We start from the raw sequence: 19,031 nt of genomic DNA, 5'->3' as shown, positions 1-19,031 counted from the left end.
AAGGGTGAACCAAACAAAAACCAGCCTGGAAAGAACAAAACAATAAAAAAAAAAAAACAGCCTGGAAAGACAAAAAAATATATATATATCAGCGTAAAATTTTCAGCGCACACTGTGGAAAGGGTTAAACCAGGGGTGTCCAACCTTTTGAAGAGCGAGGGCCACTTAAGTGCCTTGTAACCAGTCTCGGGCCACAATGAGCGGAGTGGGAGAATGATGACATTTCCATGTCCGCTCTGCATATGCAGAAAGGACAACTCTGGGCCGGATTCAGGTATAATTGCGCTTTTTTTTTTACGGAGGCGCAGGGCAACGTTTTTGCCCTGCGCCCCCGCAGAAGCTCCGTAAATTGCGCGGGCGCGCCGGCAAAATGCCCGGCGCAGGAGCACGCAATTTAAATGATCCCGTAGGGGGCGGGAATCATTTAAATTAGGCCCGTTCCCGCGCCGATCGTAGAGCGCATGCTCCGTCGGGAAACTTTCCCGACGTGCATTGCGGCAAATGACGTCGCAAGGACGTCATTTGCTTCAAAGTGAACGTGAATGGCGTCCAGCGCCATTCACGATTCACTTACGCAAACTACGTAAAATTCTAATTTCGCGACGCGGGAACGACTGGTATACATAGCAGGGGCAGTCTTGCGCGAAAACCGCCGTACGTAAATGACGTAAATTGCGTACGCAGGGCTCGCGCAACATTGTGAATCGGTGTTAGTATGCAATTTGCATACTATACGCTGAGCACAACGGGAACGCCACCTAGCGGCCATCGCAAGAATGCAGCCTAAGATATGCGGGCATAAGAGCCTTATGCCGCGCAGATCTTAGGCTGCAGTCGGCGTAACGAGGTTCCTGAATCAGGAGCACTCGTTACGCCGGGGCAAGTAAGCAATTGCGCTGTGTAACCTATGGTTACACAGGCGCAATTGCTTCTTGAATCCACCCCTCTACCTCTACCCCAGGGTTTGACAAATTTGTTTGGAATCTAGGAGCCAGCTAAAAAAAGGTTAGGAGCCAAAAAAACGTGCCCCGTCCCGACGAGCTTGCGCGCAGAAGCGAAGACATACGTGAGCAGCGCCCGCATATGTAAACGGTATTCAAACCACACATGTGAGGTATTGCCGCGATTGGTAGAGCGAGAGCAATAATTCTAGCCCTAGACCTCCTCTGTAACTCAAAACATGCAACCTGTAGAATTTTTTAAACGTCGCCTATGGAGATTTTAACCACTTAAAATCCGCCTCCTGCACATATACGTCGGCAGAATGGCGCGGCTGGGCACAAGCACGTACCTGTACGTCCTCTTTAAGTGCCTAGCCGTGGGTCACCGTCGCACGACCGTGACCCAGTCTGAAGCTTCGTGACCGCGGCCCCGATCGCCCCGGGTGTCCCGCGATCGGTCCCCGGAGCTGAAGAACGGGGAGAGCTGAGTGTAAACACAGCTTCCCCGTTATTCACAGTGGCGCCGTCATTGATCGTGTGTTCCCTGATATAGGGAAACACGATCAATGACGTCACACGTCCAGCCCCGCCCCCTACAGTTAGAAACACAGATGAGGTCACACTTAACCCCTTCAGCGCCCCCTAGTGGTTAACTCCCAAACTGCAATTGTAATTTTCACAGTAATCGGTGCATTTTTATAGAATTTTTTTGCTGTGAAAATGACAATGGTCCCAAAAATGTGTCAAAATTGTCCGATGTGTCCGCCATAATGTCGCAATCACGAAAAAAAAAAATTAAAAAAAAAAAAAAAAAAAATCGCTGATCGCCGCCATTAGTAGTCAAAATAAAAAAAAATGCAATAAAACGATCCCCTATTTTGAAAACACTATAAATTTTGCGCAAACCAATCGATAAACGCTTATTGCGATTTTTTTTACCAAAAATAGGTAGAAGAATACGTATCGGCCTAAAACTGAGGAAAAAAAAAGTTTTTTATATATATTTTTGGGGGATATTTATTATACCAAAAAGTAAAAAATATTGCATTTTTTCCCAAATTTTTTTTTTAAAAAATATCTATTTTTGTTTATAGCGCAAAAACTAAAAACCGCAGAGGTGATCAAATACCACCAAAAGAAAGCTCTATTTGTAGGAAAAAAGGACGCCAATTTTGTTTGGGAGCCACGTCGCACGACCGCGCAATTGTCAGTTAAAGCGACGCAGTGCCGAATCGCAAAAAGTGTCTTTGACCAGCAATATGGTCCAGGGGTTAAGTAGTTAAGGGGCCCTCTGATGGGCAAATTTTATGTTAAGGGCCACGTTTTGTTGTGCCCATCAGAGTGCCCTTTAATATAAAATGTACCCATAAGAGTGCCCCTTAACATAAAATGTGCCCATTAACGTGACCCTTATTTTATGTTAAGGAGGACTCTGATGGGGACATCTGATGTAAGGAGGCATTCTGATGCAAAGGGGCGCCGTGATGGGGACACCTGACGTAAAGGGCACCGTGATGGGGACACCTGACGTAAAGGGGCGCCGTGATGGGGACACCTGACGTAAAGGGGCGCCGTGATGGGGACACCTGACGTAAAGGGGCGCCGTGACGGGGACATCTGATGTAAAGGGGCGCTGCGACGGGGACACCTGATGTAAAGGGGCGCTGCGATGGGGACACCTGATGTAAAGGGGCGCTGCGATGGGGACGCCTGATGTAAAGGGGGGCTGTGACGGGGACGCCTGATGTAAAGGAGCGCTGTGATGGGGACACCTGATGTAAAGGGGCGCTGTGATGGGGACACCTGTGACTACAATCTTTCATAGCACAGACTTGAGATTCGGACCTCGGCCCAAAGAAAATGTTGGTGACCGGACCGCCCTAGATTTTTATATAAGATTGGATTTTTGGAAAAAGGCGGCATGCATGGGGTACATGTGTTAGGCTCTGTTCACACCTAGGCGTATATACGCCTGAAGCGCGACGCCGCAGCAGCCCCTAATACGCTGGAGGGGTGATTTTACATTGCCCTCTATGGAGATGGTTCACATCTTCACGCCGAACGCCTGAAGCTCAAAACAAGTCCCGGACCAAAGGCTGCATTCACATTGTAACGCCGCGTCCGCGGCGTATTTTGCCGTGATTTCGTTTACTTTTTTTTTTTTTTTACAAAGAATTAACATTGCTGTCTATGGCCGAACGCCAATGCCGCCTGAAAAAAAGGGTCCGGGACTTGTTTTTTTAGGCGGCAGGCGTTTCGGCGTTTCGGTGTGAGATGTGAACCATCTCATAGATATCAATGGAAATTCGCCCCTCCAGCGTGTTGGGCGTTTTGTCGCCTAGGTGTGAATGGAGCCTTTTTTTTCAGGCGGCTTCGGCGTTCGGCATAGGAGATGTGGACCTGGGGTAAGGCTGCATTCACAATCGCGGCGTTTTGTCACCGCAAATCACGGTACAAAACGCCGCAATTCGCGGGACAAAACTCCGCGATTAGGTACGCCAAGGCGTGAATGTTATGGTTTCTTAGCCTGAGGCTGTGTTTAGGTGGGGGGGAGGGCTGTGTTAGTAAATACAATCATGTTTCTTTGTATATAGTTCTATTTATGCTTCTGATGTTTGCTTTTTTTTTGTTGTTGTTGTTATTTGCTGATGTCAGCCTGTTTGTTTTTATTTATGTATACGTTTTCTTTTATGTATTTCTGTTTAGGTGTAATTATGTGATAAATAAATAAGCTGTACGCTTGCAAGATTTTTAATAAACAAAAATGTACAATCTAATGTCCCCTCCCCCACAATCACACACTATTATTATTATTATTATTATTATTATTATACATGTATAAAGCTCTGACATATACCGGAGTGTTGTACAGAGAGCACTGAGCCAGTCACATCAGTCTCTGTACAGCGCTGCGGTATATGTCAGAGCTTTATACTTGTATAATAATAATAGTGTGTGACAGACATTAGAGTGTAAGCTCCTCTGGTACACGCTATTATTATTATGATACATTTCTATAGCTCTGACATATACTGTAGCGTTGTACAGAGATCACTGAGTGATTCCCTTGGACAGCAGGGAGATTAAAGTACAATGACAGCCCCCCCGGACCTTACCTCCCCCCCCTCAGCCCGGTACAGACGCCGCACTTCTCTCTTCCGGGCTTCAAACTACCCGCCTCAACGCGCTGCACCGACACGTGACGTCATCACCAGCCTCCCGGGGACTATTGCGGAAGTCAGAACCTCCATCTTTGTCCCGGGCAATAGTAACAGTAAAAAAGGAGGGCGGGGCTAATGTGGCGAAGCTCCTGGGAGTCCGGGGCACCGCCAATGAGGAGAGAGAGAGGAGGGCGGTGCTAATGTCATGTGTCGGGAGCCCAAAGCTGCCATGTTTCTCTTGGGCAGGTGTAAGGGCAGGCGGAAGTCACAACGCGCCCGGAGAGGGGGGTGTCAGTGTGGGCTCTGAGATCCTGTAGCTGGGCTCGGGTGGTGTGCGAGGGAAGATTATACGTGTATCTGGTGGTTGAAATCCCGGTTCTGTGATTCACGAATTAGATGGGCATTGGTGGGAGGTTGTTAGGGCGGGGCCGGTCTATAGATGGGCATTGGTGGGAGGGTTCAGGGTGGGGCCAGGCTATAGATGGGCACTGTTGGGAGGGTTCAGGGCGGGGCCGGTCTATAGATGGGCATTGGAGGGAGGTTGTTAGGGCGGGGCCAGTCTATAGATGGGCATTGGTGGGGGGATTCAGGGAAGGGGCCAGTCTATAGATGGGCACTGTTGGGAGGGTTCAGGGCGGGGCCGGTCTATAGATGGGCATTGGAGGGAGGTTGTTAGGGCGGGGCCAGTCTATAGATTGGCATTGGAGGGAGGGTTCAGGGCGGGGCCAGTCTATAGATGGCATTGGTGGGGGCCTGGGGGGGTTCAGGGTGGGGCCAGTCTATAGATGGGCATTGGTGGGAGGATTCAGGGCGGGGCCAGTCTATAGATGGCATTGGTGGGGGCCTGGGGGGGTTCAGGGTGGGGCCAGTCTATAGATGGGCATTGGTGGGAGGATTCAGGGCGGGGCCAGTCTATAGATTGACACTGTTTGGAGGGGTCAGGGCGGGGCCAGTCTATAGATGGGCATTGGAGGGAGGGTTCAGGGCGGGGCCAGTCTATAGATGGGCACTGGTCGGCGGTGGCCAGTCTATAGATGGGCACTGGTCGGCGGGGCCAGTCTATAGATGGCATTGGTGGGGGGTTTAAGATGGGGCCAGTCTATAGATGGGCACTGGTGGGTGTGTTCATGGCAGAGCCAGTCTATAGATGGGCACTGGTGGGTGTGTTCATGGCAGAGCCAGTCTATAGATGGGCACTGGTGGGTGTGTTCATGGCAGAGCCAGTCTATAGATGGGCACTGGTGGGTGTGTTCATGGCAGAGCCAGTCTATAGATGGGCACTGGTCGGCGGGGCCAGTCTATAGATGGTATTGGGGGGGGGGGGGTTTAAGATAGGGCCAGTCTATAAATGGGCACTGGTGGGTGGGTTCAGGGCAGAGCCAGTCTATAGATGGGCCCTGGTCGGCGGGGCCAGTCTATAGATGGCATTGGTGGGGGGGTTTTAAGATGGGGCCAGTCTATAGATGGGCACGGGTGGGTTCAGGGCGGAGCCAGTCTATAGATGGGCACTGGTGGGTGGGTTCAGAGCAAAGCCTGTCTATAGATTGGCACTGGTGGGAGGATTCAGGGAGGGGTCCGTCTATAGATGGCCACTGGTGGGAGGTTGTTAGGGCAGGGCCAGTCTATAGATGGGCACTGGTCAGTGGGGCCAGTCTATAGATGGGCATTGGTCGGCGGGGCCAGTCTATAGATGGCATTGGTGGGGGGGTTTTAAGATGGGGCCAGTCTATAGATGGGCACTGGTGGGTGGATTCAGGGCGGAGCCAGTCTATAGATGGGCACTGGTGGGAGGATTCAGGGAGGGATCAGTCTATAGATGGGCACTGGTGGGAGGATTCAGGGAGGGGTCAGTCTATAGATGGCCACTGGTGGGAGGTTGTTAGGGCAGGGCCAGTCTATAGATGGGCACTGGTCAGTGGGGCCAGTCTATAGATGGGGATTGGTGGTAGGTTTTAAGGCGGGGGCAGTCTATAGATGGGCACTGGTGGGAGGATTCAGGTAGGGGCCAGTCTATAGATGGGCACTGGTGGGAGGGTTCAGAGCAAAGCCTGTCTATAGATGGGCACTGGTGGGAAGTTGTGTTAGGGTGGGGCCAGTCTATAGATGGGCACTGGTTGGCGGGGCCAGTCTATAGATGGCATTGGTGGGGGGGTTTTAAGATGGGGCCAGTCTATAGATGGGCACTGGTGGGTGGGTTCGGGGGCGGAGCCAGTCTATAGATGGGCACTGGTGGGAGGATTCAGGTAGGGGCCAGTCTATAGATGGGCACTGGTGGGAGGGTTCAGAGCAAAGCCTGTCTATAGATGGGCACTGGTGGGAGGATTCAGGGCGGGGCCAGTCTATAGATAGGCACTGTTGGGAGGGTTCAGGGTGGGATTCCAGTCTATAGATGGGCACTGGTGGGAAGTTGTGTTAGGGTGGGGCCAGTCTATATATGGGCACTGGTCGGCAGGGCCAGTCTATAGATGGGCATTGGTCGGCGGGGCCAGTCTATAGATGGCATTGGTGGGGGGGTTTTAAGATGGGGCCAGTCTATAGATGGGCACTGGTGGGTGGATTCAGGGCGGAGCCAGTCTATAGATGGGCACTGGTGGGAGGATTCAGGGAGGGATCAGTCTATAGATGGGCACTGGTGGGAGGATTCAGGGAGGGGTCAGTCTATAGATGGCCACTGGTGGGAGGTTGTTAGGGCAGGGCCAGTCTATAGATGGGCACTGGTCAGTGGGGCCAGTCTATAGATGGGGATTGGTGGTAGGTTTTAAGGCGGGGGCAGTCTATAGATGGGCACTGGTGGGCAGGATCAGGGCGGAGCCAGACAATGTAAACAGACTGATCCCCGTCCTGACGGGGGAGGAAAGAGAGATCTGCTGTTCCTAGTGATCAGGAACAGCAATCTCTCTCCCCTCCAGTCAGTCCCCTCCCCCCACAGTTAGAAACACCTCCCAGGGAACACATTTAACCCCCTTGATCGCCCCCCTAGTGCCAGTGACATTTACACAGTAATCAGTGCATTTTTTTTAGCACTGGTCACTGTATACATGTCAATGGTCCCAAAAAAAGAGTCAAAAGTATCTGTCCGCCGCAATGTTGCAGTTCCACTAAAAATCGCAGATTGCCGCCATTACTAGTAAAAAAAAAATAATAATAATAATGCCATAAATCTATTCCCTATTTTGTAGACACTATGGGGCAGATCCACAGAGAGAGTACGCCGGCGTATCTACTGATACGCCGGTGTACTTTCAAATTTCCAGTGTCGTATCGTTGTTTTGAATCCTCAAAACAAGATACAACGGCATCTGAGTTAGATCCGCCTTCGGATCTAAGATGCAATTCTTCGGCGTCCGCTGGGTGGCGTTCCCTTCGCTTTCCACGTCGAGTATGCAAATTAACTTTTTCCGACGATCCACGAACGTACGAGCGGCCGGCGCATTCCTTTACGTCGTCTCTAGTCGGCTTTTTTCGGCGTATTGGTAAAGCTGCTATTTCGTGGCGTACTCAATGTTAAGCATGGCTGTCGTTCCCGCGTATAATTTAAATTTTTTTTTTTTTGCGTAAGTCGTTCGTGAATCGGGATGGACGTAATTTACGTCCAGGTCAAAACCAATGACGTCCTTGCGACGTTATTTCGTGCAATGCACGGCGGGAAATTTAGGGACGGGGCATGCGCAGTTCGTTCGACGCGGGGACGCACTTCATTTAAATGAAACACGCCCCCTAATCGCCCAATTTGAATTCCGCACCGTTACGCCGCTTGAGATACACTACACCACCGTAACTTACGGCGCAAAATCTTTATGGATTCGAACCAAAGCCAGGTAAGGTACGCCAGCTTAGCGTATCTCAGATACGATGCGCCGGGGCAGATCTTTGTGGATCTGCCCCTATAACTTTTGCGCAAATCAATCAATATACACTAATTGCGATTTATTTTTTACCAAAAATGTATAGAAGAATACGTATCGGCCTAAAGTGAGGGAAAATATATATTTTTTTTAATTATTTTTTGGGGATATTTATTACAGCAAATAGTTAAATATATATATATATGTTTTTTTTTAATTATTGCTCTTTTTTTGCTTATAGCTCAAAAAATAAAAACCGCAGAGGTTATAAAATACCACCAAAAGAAAGCTCTATTTGTGGGGATATGTGTAGGGGTTGGGGTGTATGTGAAATACCAAGAGGCTCCTACTGAGGCACCATCCTCTAAGAATATGCGACTATGTGTAAAAAAAAAAAAGGGTTGAGCGGGGTGGGACTTTGTATGTGCCTCAGAGGAGTAAATAAATATAATAATACCACAGATATAAAATATAAACAACTTTTATTTGACTGCGCAATGGCAGTAATCTCAAAAAGATTCAAAATATAAAATAAAATCAAGTTACAGTTTTGAGTATTTGAAGTTCAGGATGTTGCGATTCCCAAGCATTTATGAAAGGTATGGTCTACGCGTTTCGCGGATTTCCGCTTCGTCAGGGCCTTTGGTAGTAGCACAATGAAATATTGTATATACTCTAGAAACAGAAAATGTGTTGATAGAGAAATATAAATACCATATTCATTCAATAAATAAAGAAGAAAAGGAGAGCAACAGAAAATGGAGGGGAGGGAACAGGAATAAAAAAAATACAAATATATATATATATATATATATATATATATATATATATATATATATATTTGTAACAGAGTTTATAATTCATTTAAATACATATTTAAAGTTTTTTTTTTTTTAACAGAATAAATAAAATTATTAACCACTTAAGCCCCGGACCATTTTGCAGCTAAATGCCCAGGCCAGGTTTTGCGATTTGGCACTGCGTTGCTTTAACAGACAATTGCGCGGTCGTGCGACATGGGTCCCAAACAAAATTGGCGTCCTTTTTTTCCCACAAACAGAGCTTTCTTTTGGTGGTATTTGATCACCTCTGCGGTTTTTATTTTTTGCGCTTTAAACAAAAATAGAGCGTCAATTTTGACACGATCGATGCTGCCGCCACAGTGAAGAACGGGGAAGCTGTGTTTACTCACGACTCTCCCTGTTCTTCAGCTCCGGGCACCGATCGCGGGACTCCAGTTGCGATCGGGTCCGCTGGTCCCGCGGTCCCGTAGCTTCGGCCCGGGTTCGCGGGCGCACGCCCGCGACCCATGGCTGGGTACTAGTACAGGACGTACCTGTACGTGCCTGTGCCCAGCCGTGCCATTCTGCCGACGTAAATGTGCAGGAGGCGGTCCTTAAAGCGGGTATGGAATCTGCGGGACTGGGCGTTTTTTACACATAGTCGTATCGATTTGTGGGGGGAAAAAAAGGATGTCAATTTTGTTTGGGAGCCACATCGTACGACCGCGCAATTGTCAGTTAAAGCGACGCAGTGCCGAATCGCAAAAAAATGGCACGGTCATTGTGAAGCCAATTCTTCCGGGGCTGAAGTGGTTAAATACCACCAAAAGAAAGCTCTATTTGTGGGGGGAAAAAAGGACATTAATTTTGTGTACAACGTCACATTTGTCGCGCAATTGTCAGTTAAAGCGAACGTAGTTCCGTAAATAAAATGTGCAGAATGAAAAAATGTGTTTAGTTTCGTTTTGATTCGTTATTTACATAAATTTGTTTTTGTTAAATTAGTATTCATTTAATTTGTTTTGTTTATTCATTTTCGAATAGATCCGAAAAGTTTTCAAATTTGAAAAGTTTTCAAATTCGAATAGAAATATTTTTTCTTCTATCCTATTCCTTTATTTTCTATTCTATTTATTTCTCTTTGGAAATTGGAAAACAATTTGAATTAGGGATGTCCCGATACCGATACTAGTATCGGTACCGATACCGAGCATTTCCCGAGTACTTGTACTCGGGGGAAATGCTCCGATGCTTACCCCGATACCTGGGCAGTCAGGTATCGGGTGGTGGGGGGAGTTACAAATCTTCTCCCCTGTGATGTCTTCCCCCCCCCCCCCTTGTGCTCATGTCTTGTCCCCCCCCCCGTGATGTCTTCTCCCCTTGTGCTCATGTCTTGTCCCCCGTGCTCATGTCTTGTCCCCCGTGCTCATGTCTTGTCCCCCGTGCTCATGTCTTGTCCCCCGTGCTCATGTCTTGTCCCCCCTCAATTTGTCAGGATGGAGAGCAGAGGTAGGAGTCGCTAAACCCGGCTCCTACCGTTTCCGAATGGACAGAGTCGGTGATCACTGACTCTGTCCATTCACATAACTGAAGCATCGTAACCTGTGTTTACGATGCTTCAGTTTATGAATGGAGAGGAGCTTCTCTCCATTCATTTCAGCTGAGGCTGCTGAGAAAGGGACTGGGGAATCTGTGTCCTTAGTCCCTTTCTCTGACTTAAAGGGGAGATGTCAGAGGTCTGTTAAGACCCCTGATATCTCACCAAAGCCCCCCCAACAGGGCTGAATAAAAAAAAAAATGCAATAAATAATTAAAAAAATTAAATGTAAATAATAATAATAATAAAAACACACTGACACTACCCCCCCCTCTAAAAAAAATTAAAAAAAAATCACTGTAAAAAAGAAATAGTAAAAAATAAAAATTGTGTAAAAAAAAAAATACCGCCACTATCACGACATTAAAAAAAGTATCGGTATTCGGTATCGGCGAGTACCTGAAAAAAGAATCGGTACTTGTACTCGGTCTCAAAAAAGTGGTATCGGGACAACCCTAATTCGAATGCAACATTTTTTTTAAAACTATTCGAAAACAATTAAAATTTTTATTTCGTCCAAATTCTAATTTCGTTATTTCGGATTTGTTTAAATTCGGTGCTATTCTAATTTGGAAATTCGTATACATCCAAATTTCTGAATAACGAAGATTTGTCCGAATTTTAATTCGGAAACCGAACAAACCGCACATATCTAGTCTGTAAGCGGTTAAACAATTTGCAGAGACGTTCCTCCCCCCCCCAATCCCTAGACACCCCCACCATTCTCTAATGGTAAATGTGGTGTAGTGAATACATTGTATCGGTGTACTGTAAATATAATAACAGATGATTAAACTGGAAATATAACCATTTTTATTGGATAACACAATGAACATTCGGTCTTGGTGACCCCACTTGGCCATTAAGATTGTCTGATTCATCATGGTGCCAATCGTCAACCTTTATTTTTTTTCACCAGCTGGTATCCTGCTAGCGGGTTTGGGTGCGGACCGGCACAGCCAGTAGTCGGTGATGGCAGTAGGGAGGTAGGATAGAGGGAGGTAGTGCAGCTTGCAGTCCAAGCCGGGTGCGTAGCGGGTCCAGGGGTGGACAGCGGTCAGGGCGTGCTCCATACAATCTGAGACTTTATACGCCTTTGGACTGGTTGATGCTGTTAATGTCTTCATTGTCTCGATAACTGTTGGGTACATCAAAAGTCAAACACTCAATGGTATGGTATTATTTTTACAATCTATCTATCTATCTATCTATCTATCTATCTATCTATCTATCTATCTATCTATCTATCTATCTATCTATCTATCTATCTCTCTATCTATCTATCTATCTATCTATCTATCTATCTATCTATCTATCTATCTATCTATCTATCTATCTATCTATCTCTCTATCTATCTCTCTATCTCTCTATCTATCTCTCTATCTCTCTATCTATCTCTCTATCTCTCTCTCTATCTCTCTCTCTATCTATCTATCTATCTCTCTATCTATCTATCTATCTATCTCTCTATCTCTCTATCTCTCTATCTCTCCATCTCTCTATCTATCTATCTATCTATCTATCTATCTATCTATCTATCTATCTATCTATCTATCTATCTATCTATCTATCTCTCTATCTATCTCTCTATCTATCTCTCTATCTATCTCTCTCTCTATCTATCTCTATCTATCTATCTATCTATCTATCTATCTATCTATCTATCTATCTATCTATCTATCTATCTATCTCTCTATCTATCTCTCTATCTATCTCTCTATCTATCTCTCTATCTATCTCTCTATCTATCTCTCTATCTATCATATACAGTAAAACCTCGGATTGCGAGCATAATTCGTTCCAGAAACATGCTTGTAATCCAAAGCACTTGTATATCAAAGCGAATTTCCCCATAAGAAACAATGGAAACTCAAAATGATTCGTTCCACAACCATTTCTCCATAAATCCTTCAGTTTATAGTCCATAGAAAAAGATTATAGCAATGTGTTTGGTTGTGTGACCATAAAATGTCCCTCCACAAATGGAAGCCTCCACAAGGGGGTTAGAAACAAAATCCAGCAGGAGCTCCAGAGTATAAAAGAGAAGAGAGGCGCCTCTAAGTGTAGCAATATGTTGCTAAATTTTGTACCTTCATTAAATGGAACCATATTGCTACACTACAGCCTCATACACACGGTCGGACTTCAAACAAACTTTTCCGTGGATTTTTGTTTGAAGGGCGTTGGCCGTGACCTTGGTATGCATACACACGGCAAACTTTCCCAAAATCACGTGGGTCTATAGCTCTTTACCGCCACCCTTTGGTCAACTTCTGCTATTGTTGGTTGATTTTAACCCCCTTCCCGCCAAGTCCATAGACAATTGACGTCCGGGAAGTGGTTCAGTTATCCTGACTGGACATCTATTGACGTCCAGCAGGATAACATGCTGGCGCGCGCCGATCGGTGGTGCGGGGTGTCAGTCTGACACCCTGCATCTCCGATCTCGTTTAAGAGCCTCCGGTGGAGGCTCTTTACCACATGATCAGCCGTGTCTGATCACGATGTAAACAGAAAGAGCCGTTGAACGGCTCTTCCTCACTCGTGTCTGACAGACGCGAGTAGAGGAGAGCCGATCGGCAACTCTCCTGACAGGGGGGTATACGCTGATTGTTTATCAGCGTAGCCCCCCCCCCCCCGCGGATGCCCACACTGGACCACCAGGGAAGCCACCAGGACCACCAGGGAAGGGGGCAACGTGGATGGCCAGGTATGTACCACATGGCCATCCACATGTTAGAAAAATATTTGCAATAGATGCCAATCAGTGCCTACAAATGGGCACTGATTGGCAACATAGGCACAACATAGGAAACATTTAAAAAAGTGATGCCTAGCAATGCCACCATCAGTGCCACCCCTCAGTGACATCCATGCCCATAAGTGCCCACCTATCAGTGCCCATCTGTGCCACCTATCAGTGCCACCCATAAGTACCCATCAGTGCCACCCATAAGTACCCATCAGTGCCGCCTATGAGTGCCCATCAGTGCCGCCTATGAGCGCCCATCAGTGCCGCCTACGAGCGCCCATCAGTGCCGCCTATGAGCGCCCATCAGTGCCGCCTTTATCAGTGCCACCTTATCAGTGCCCATCAGTGCAGTCATATCAGTGCCCGTAATTGAAGAAGAAAAATGTACTTATTTACAAAAAAAATTAACAGAAAAAAAATAAAAAAACTTTATTTAAAAAAAGAAAGAAAAATTCGGTCTTTTTTTAGTTGTTGCGCAAAAAAAAAAAAAAAAAATCGCAGAGGTGATCAAATACCACCAAAAAAAAGCTCTATTTGTGGGAACAAAAATGATAAAAAAAATTGTTTGGGTGCAGTATAGCATGACCGCGCAATTGTCATTCAAATTGCGACAGCGCTGAAAGCTGAAAATTGGCCTGGGCAGGAAGGTGCGTAAGTGCCCCCCCGGTATGGAAGTGGTTAACATTGGTTCTGAGCATACGTGTTTGTACTTTAGACAAAAGTCAGATGGACGTCTGTACACACGATAGGACTTTGCACCGTAGGACTTTCGTTGCAGAAAAGTTTGTCCGTTTGCAGAGCGAACTTTTGTCCGATGAAAAACTTTGACCGATGGAGCGTACACACCGTCGGATTTTTTTGAAAACCTGCTCATTTTGAAGTTTGTCATCAAAAAGTCCGACCGTGTGTATGGGGCTTCTTCTCTTTTATACTCGGTTGTGACATGACGCTACTCTTATATCAAGACATCGCTTGTATATCAAGGCAAAATGTATTTAAAAATGTTGCTTGTCTTGCAAAACGCTCTCAAACCAAAGGTTTGTATTTTGGGGCATCTTTGAGTTTTTAGCACATTATCAAGGGGGTCTCCAAACCATATCTGGCCCTATGCTAGATTTTATTAGGCCCACAGCTACAATCAGTGGGGTGGATTCAAGTAGCAATTGCGCCTGTGTAACCATAGGTTACACAGCGCAATTGCTTACTTGCCCCGGCGTAACGAGTGCTCCTGATTTAGGAACCTCGTTACGCGGACTGCAGCCTAAGATCTGCGCGGCATAAGGCTCTTATGCCCGCATATCTTAGGCTGCATTCTTGCGATGGCCACTAGGTGGCGTTCACGTTGTGCTCAGTGTATAGTATGCAAATTGCATACTAACACGGATTCACAACGTTGCGTGAGCCCTGCGTACGCAATTTACGTCGTTTACGTACGGCGGTTTCCGCGCAAGGCTGCCCCTGCTATTAGCAGGGGCAGCCCATGTTACGTATACCCGTCGTTCCCGCGTCGCGAAATTCGAATTTTACGTACTTTGCGTAAGTGAATCATGAATGGCGCTGGATGCCATTCACGTTCACTTTGAAGCAAATGACGTCCTTGCGACGTCATTTGCCGCAATGCACGTCAGGAAAGTTTCCAGACGGAGCATGTGCTCTACGAGCGGCGCGGGAACGCTCCTAATTTAAATGATTCCCGCCCCCTACGGGATCATTTAAATTGTGTGCTCTTGCGCCGGATATTTTGCCGGCGCGCCCGCGCAATTCACGGAGCTTCTGCCCTGCGCCTCCGTAAATAATGGGCAATTCTACCTGAATCCGGCCCAGTGGTGCTTCCTCGGTGTGCTCAGACTTATGCCCGGTACACACGATCCGATTATCGGACGAATGATCGTCCGTTTTTTTTTTGTATGCTAATCTCACGAATCTGATGAGTTTACTAAAGTCACGAAAATTCTCGTACGGCAGAATAAAAAAATCGGAAGTGATGTCACGTGTTGTAATGTATTTGTATTGCATTTTCGAACGACAGCTGTACTGATTATACGAAAATCGGACGATCTGGCATTGTACGAATTTTTTTTTCATACATGTCCGATAAATAAAATTAGATGAACTGTCCTGATCGGCTCTCGGAAGCGCTGTACTAATGATCCGATTATCGTACGATCGTTTCGAAAGCGACACTTTCCGTACGATTTTCGGATCGTGTGTAAGGGGCATAAGGCTTCATTCACACCTGGGCGCATTGGAATCGCGGCAAAACACTGGGCCAGATTCACAGAATAAGTACGCTGGAGTATCTGCTGATACTCCGGCGTACTTTCAAATTTCCCGCGTCGTATCTTAATTTGTAATTCACAAACAAGATACAACGGCATTTGGCTAAGATCCGACAGGCGTACGGCTTTGTACGCCTTTGGATCTTAGGATGCAATACTTTGGCCGCCGTTGGGTGGAGTTCGCGTCGTTTTCCAGCGTCGGGTATGCAAATTAGCTTTTACGGCGATCCACGAAGGTACGCGCGTTCGTCGCATTCTCTTACGTCGGTTTTTCCCGTCGTAGAGTTAAGTGTGCTATTTAGATGGTGTAAAATTACACCATCCATGTTAAAGTATGGCCGTTGTTCCCGCGTCGAATTAAAATTTTTATTTTTTTTGCGTAAGACGTCGGGAAATACGAAAGTACGTTACGCACGTCGCCGTTCAAAAAACACGTCAGGGCGCCGTAATTTCGCGCAAAGCACGGCGGGAAATTTCCAAACGGAGCATGCGCAGAACGTTCGGCGCGGGAACGCGCCTAATTTAAATGGCACATGCCCCATTTGAATTAGGCGGGCTTGCGCTGGACGGCTTTACGTTACACCGCCGTAAGTTTACACGCAAGTGCTTGGTGAATTAGACACTTGCGCTGAAAACTTGCAGCGGTGTAACGTAAAGACGATACGTTACGCCGCCGCAGATCTCTGTGAATCTGGCCCACTGGACGCATTTTGCGATGCCATTATTTCTTAACCAGTTCCAGATCAGCCACCACAGTTATACTGCGGCAGGTTGGCTCCCCTAGGCGTGCCGTCATATAGCTATACGTCGGCTGCTTTAGGACCACCAGGGGCGCCCGCGGCACAACAACGGAGCCGACGCACGTGCCCAGCGGTCACGATGACTGCCGGGCACCCGCGATCACACCACACAGAGACAGAACGGAGGACTGTCAATTTAAACAAACACATTCTCCGTTCTGTCAGGGGAGAGGAGCCATATCTGTTGTTCATACCAAGTATGAAGAGCGATCGGTCTCTTCCTCCCCTAGGCAGTCACATCCCCCCAGAAGTTAGAAATACTCCCTAAGACACACATCTAACCCCTTCCCTGCCAGTGACATTTATACAGTAATCTGTGGCATTTTTTAGCTCTGGTTGCTGGTCCCAAAAAAAAATTAAAAAGTGTCAGATCTGTCTGCCGCAATATTGCAGTCCCGATAAAAATGATGACCGCCATTACTAGTAAAAAAAATAATAATAAAAATGGCATAAATCTATCCCCTATTTTGTAGACGCTATTAGGTAGATTCAGGTAGAAGAGCCTATAGTTACGGCGGCGTAGCTTAGCGTGTTTAGGCTACGCCGCCGTAAGTAAGCTAGGCAAGTACATGATTCTCAATGTACTTGCCTGCTAAGTTACGACGGCGTAGCCTAAATCGGCGGGCGTAAGGGCGCCTAATTCAAATGTGTTGGAGGGGGGCGTGTTTAATGCTAATGAGGCTTGACCTCACGATTTTTACGTTTTTTTCAAACTGCGCATGCGCCGGGCGCCTACATTTCCCAGTGTGCATTGCGGCTAAGTACGCTGCACGGGCCTATTGATTTCGACGTGGACGTAAACTACGTAAATCCCGATTCGCGGACGACTTACGCAAACTACGTAAAAATTTAGAATTTCGCGGCGGGAACAGCAGCCATACTTAACATTACTATTCCACTAGGGCCTAGCTCTAACTTTACGCGGCCTATCTCTTACGCAAACGGTGTAAAAGTACTGCGTCGGCCGGGCGTACGTTCGTGAATCGGCGTATCTCCTCATTTACATATTCTATGCCGACCGCAATGAAAGCGCCACCTAGCGGCCATCCAAAATATTGCAATCTAAGATAGGACGGCGCAAGCCGTCGTATCTTAGATATGTTTAAGCGTATCTCTGTTTGAGCATACGCTTAAACTTAGGTCGGCGTAGATTCTGAGTTAGGTAGACTTATCTACTGATAAGCCGGCCTAACTCTACCTGAATCTACCTATATAACTTTTGCGCAAACCAATCAATATACGCTTTTTGCAATTTTTTTTTTTTGCCAAAAGTATGCGCCTACATCTTACCTATTTCTCTATGGGGTAGATTCAGGTACGTGCGCTTCTTCTTACGGCGGCGCAGCGTATCGTCTTTACGCTACGCCGCCGTAACTTACAGGAGCAAGTGCAGTATTCACAAAGCACTTGCTCCGTAAGTTGCGGCGGCGTAGCGTAAATGGGGCCGGCGTAAGCGCGCGTAATTCAAATGTGGAAGGGGGGGCATGTTTTATGTAAATGTTTGATGACCTGACGTGATTGACGTTTTTTACGGACGGCGCATGCCCCTTCCGTGTACATATCCCAGTGTGCATTGCTTCCAAGTACGGCGCAACAACGTATTGGTTTTCGACGTGAACGTAAATTACGTCCAGCCCTATTCGCAAACGACTTACGCAAACGACGTAAAAAATGCAAATTTCGAAGCGGGAACGACGTCCATACTTAACATTGGCTGCGCCTCCTAATAGCAGGAACAACCTTACGCCGAAAAAGCCTAACGTAAACGACGTAAATAAATTGCGCCGGGCGTACGTACGTTTGTGAATCGGCGTATCTAGGTAACTAGCATATTCTACGCCGACAACAACGGAAGCACCCCTAGCGGCCAGCGTCAGAATGCACCCTAAGATACGACGGCGTAAGAGACTTATGCCAGTCTTAGGCTAATGTCGGCGTATCTAGCTTTCTGAATACAGAAAGTAGATACGCCGGCGCAGATTTGAATTTACGCGGCGTATCTATGGATACGCTGGTGTAAATTCTCTCTGATTCTACCCCTATGTCTTTTTATTATAACTTACATTGATTGAAGTAGTCCTCTCCATAGCTCTCCTTAACATGCGCCGGCAGTTTTTCCCACAGCCGGGTGATATTATTTATTTGAACATCCACGGCAACGGCCGACGCGGTCTTGAACGCTCCCGGCTCAACGATAGAAACCTTCACACCAAAATCACGCATCTCCCTCCTGGAGAACAGAAAACAGTACAACAAAGGATGTAAAAGATTTCCTATAAATATCACAAAATGACTTTGGATTTTATTAACAAATGGACCAGAGCAATTTCTACATTTTACATTTGTATTTTTTTATTACTTTACCTTTGTCGTTACTTAAAGTGATTGTAAAGCTTGATTTTTTTTTTATTAAAATAATAAACATGTCATATTTGCCTGCTCTGTGTAATGGTTTTGCACAGAGCAGCCCCGATCCCCCTCTTCTTAAGTCACCCCACTCCAGGCCCCTCCTTCTCATCCAGTGCCCCTGTAGGAAGCTGCTTCCTATAGGGGCACTTGTGCCGGCCCACTCCTGAGCCCTGCTGCCTGCGTCCATAGACACAGACAGAGGGGCAGGGCCCCACCCCCGTTTTCTCATCACATAGTTTGATTGACAGCAGCAGGTGCCAATGGCTCCCACTGCTACCGATCTGCCCTGTGAAGAGGGACAGAGCCGGGTGAGCCGCTGCTATCATGCACAGTGCTGGATCGTGATGGCGCGCAGGTAAGTATGGGGGGGGGGGGTAGTAGACACATTTATGTAAATATTTTCTTGTATCTTTTCATGTGACAACACTGAAGAAATTACACTTTGCTACAATGTAAAGCAGGGC

General features: G+C 46.8%; 2 protein-coding genes across 4 annotated transcripts in view; both read right to left on the bottom strand.

Moving 5' to 3' along the window:
- Nucleotides 1-4,174, bottom strand: part of POLQ (DNA polymerase theta) — a 154,788-nt gene extending 150,614 nt beyond the window's left edge. The window contains exon 1 of one of the 2 annotated variants that reach the window (XM_040339189.1): nt 4,058-4,174. The gene's annotated coding sequence lies outside the window, so the exon portion shown is untranslated. The remainder of the gene's footprint in view (nt 1-4,057) is intronic. The other variant, XM_040339188.1, reaches the window with a different exon arrangement.
- Nucleotides 4,175-11,116: 6,942 nt separating this feature from the next.
- The window catches only part of LOC120928091 (retinol dehydrogenase 7-like), a 33,686-nt gene continuing 25,771 nt past the window's right edge, over nt 11,117-19,031 (bottom strand). For both annotated transcript variants that reach the window (XM_040339186.1, XM_040339187.1), the window contains 2 exons: nt 18,222-18,388; nt 11,117-11,464 (listed from right to left, as the gene is read on the bottom strand). In XM_040339186.1, coding sequence (XP_040195120.1) covers nt 11,229-11,464; nt 18,222-18,388 — 403 coding nt within the window. In that variant the 3' untranslated portion in view covers nt 11,117-11,228. The remainder of the gene's footprint in view (nt 11,465-18,221; nt 18,389-19,031) is intronic.

Source organism: Rana temporaria, chromosome 2, assembly GCF_905171775.1.
Source record: "Rana temporaria chromosome 2, aRanTem1.1, whole genome shotgun sequence".
Lineage (NCBI taxonomy): Eukaryota > Metazoa > Chordata > Amphibia > Anura > Ranidae > Rana > Rana temporaria.
This window is presented reverse-complemented; position numbering and strand designations above follow the sequence as displayed.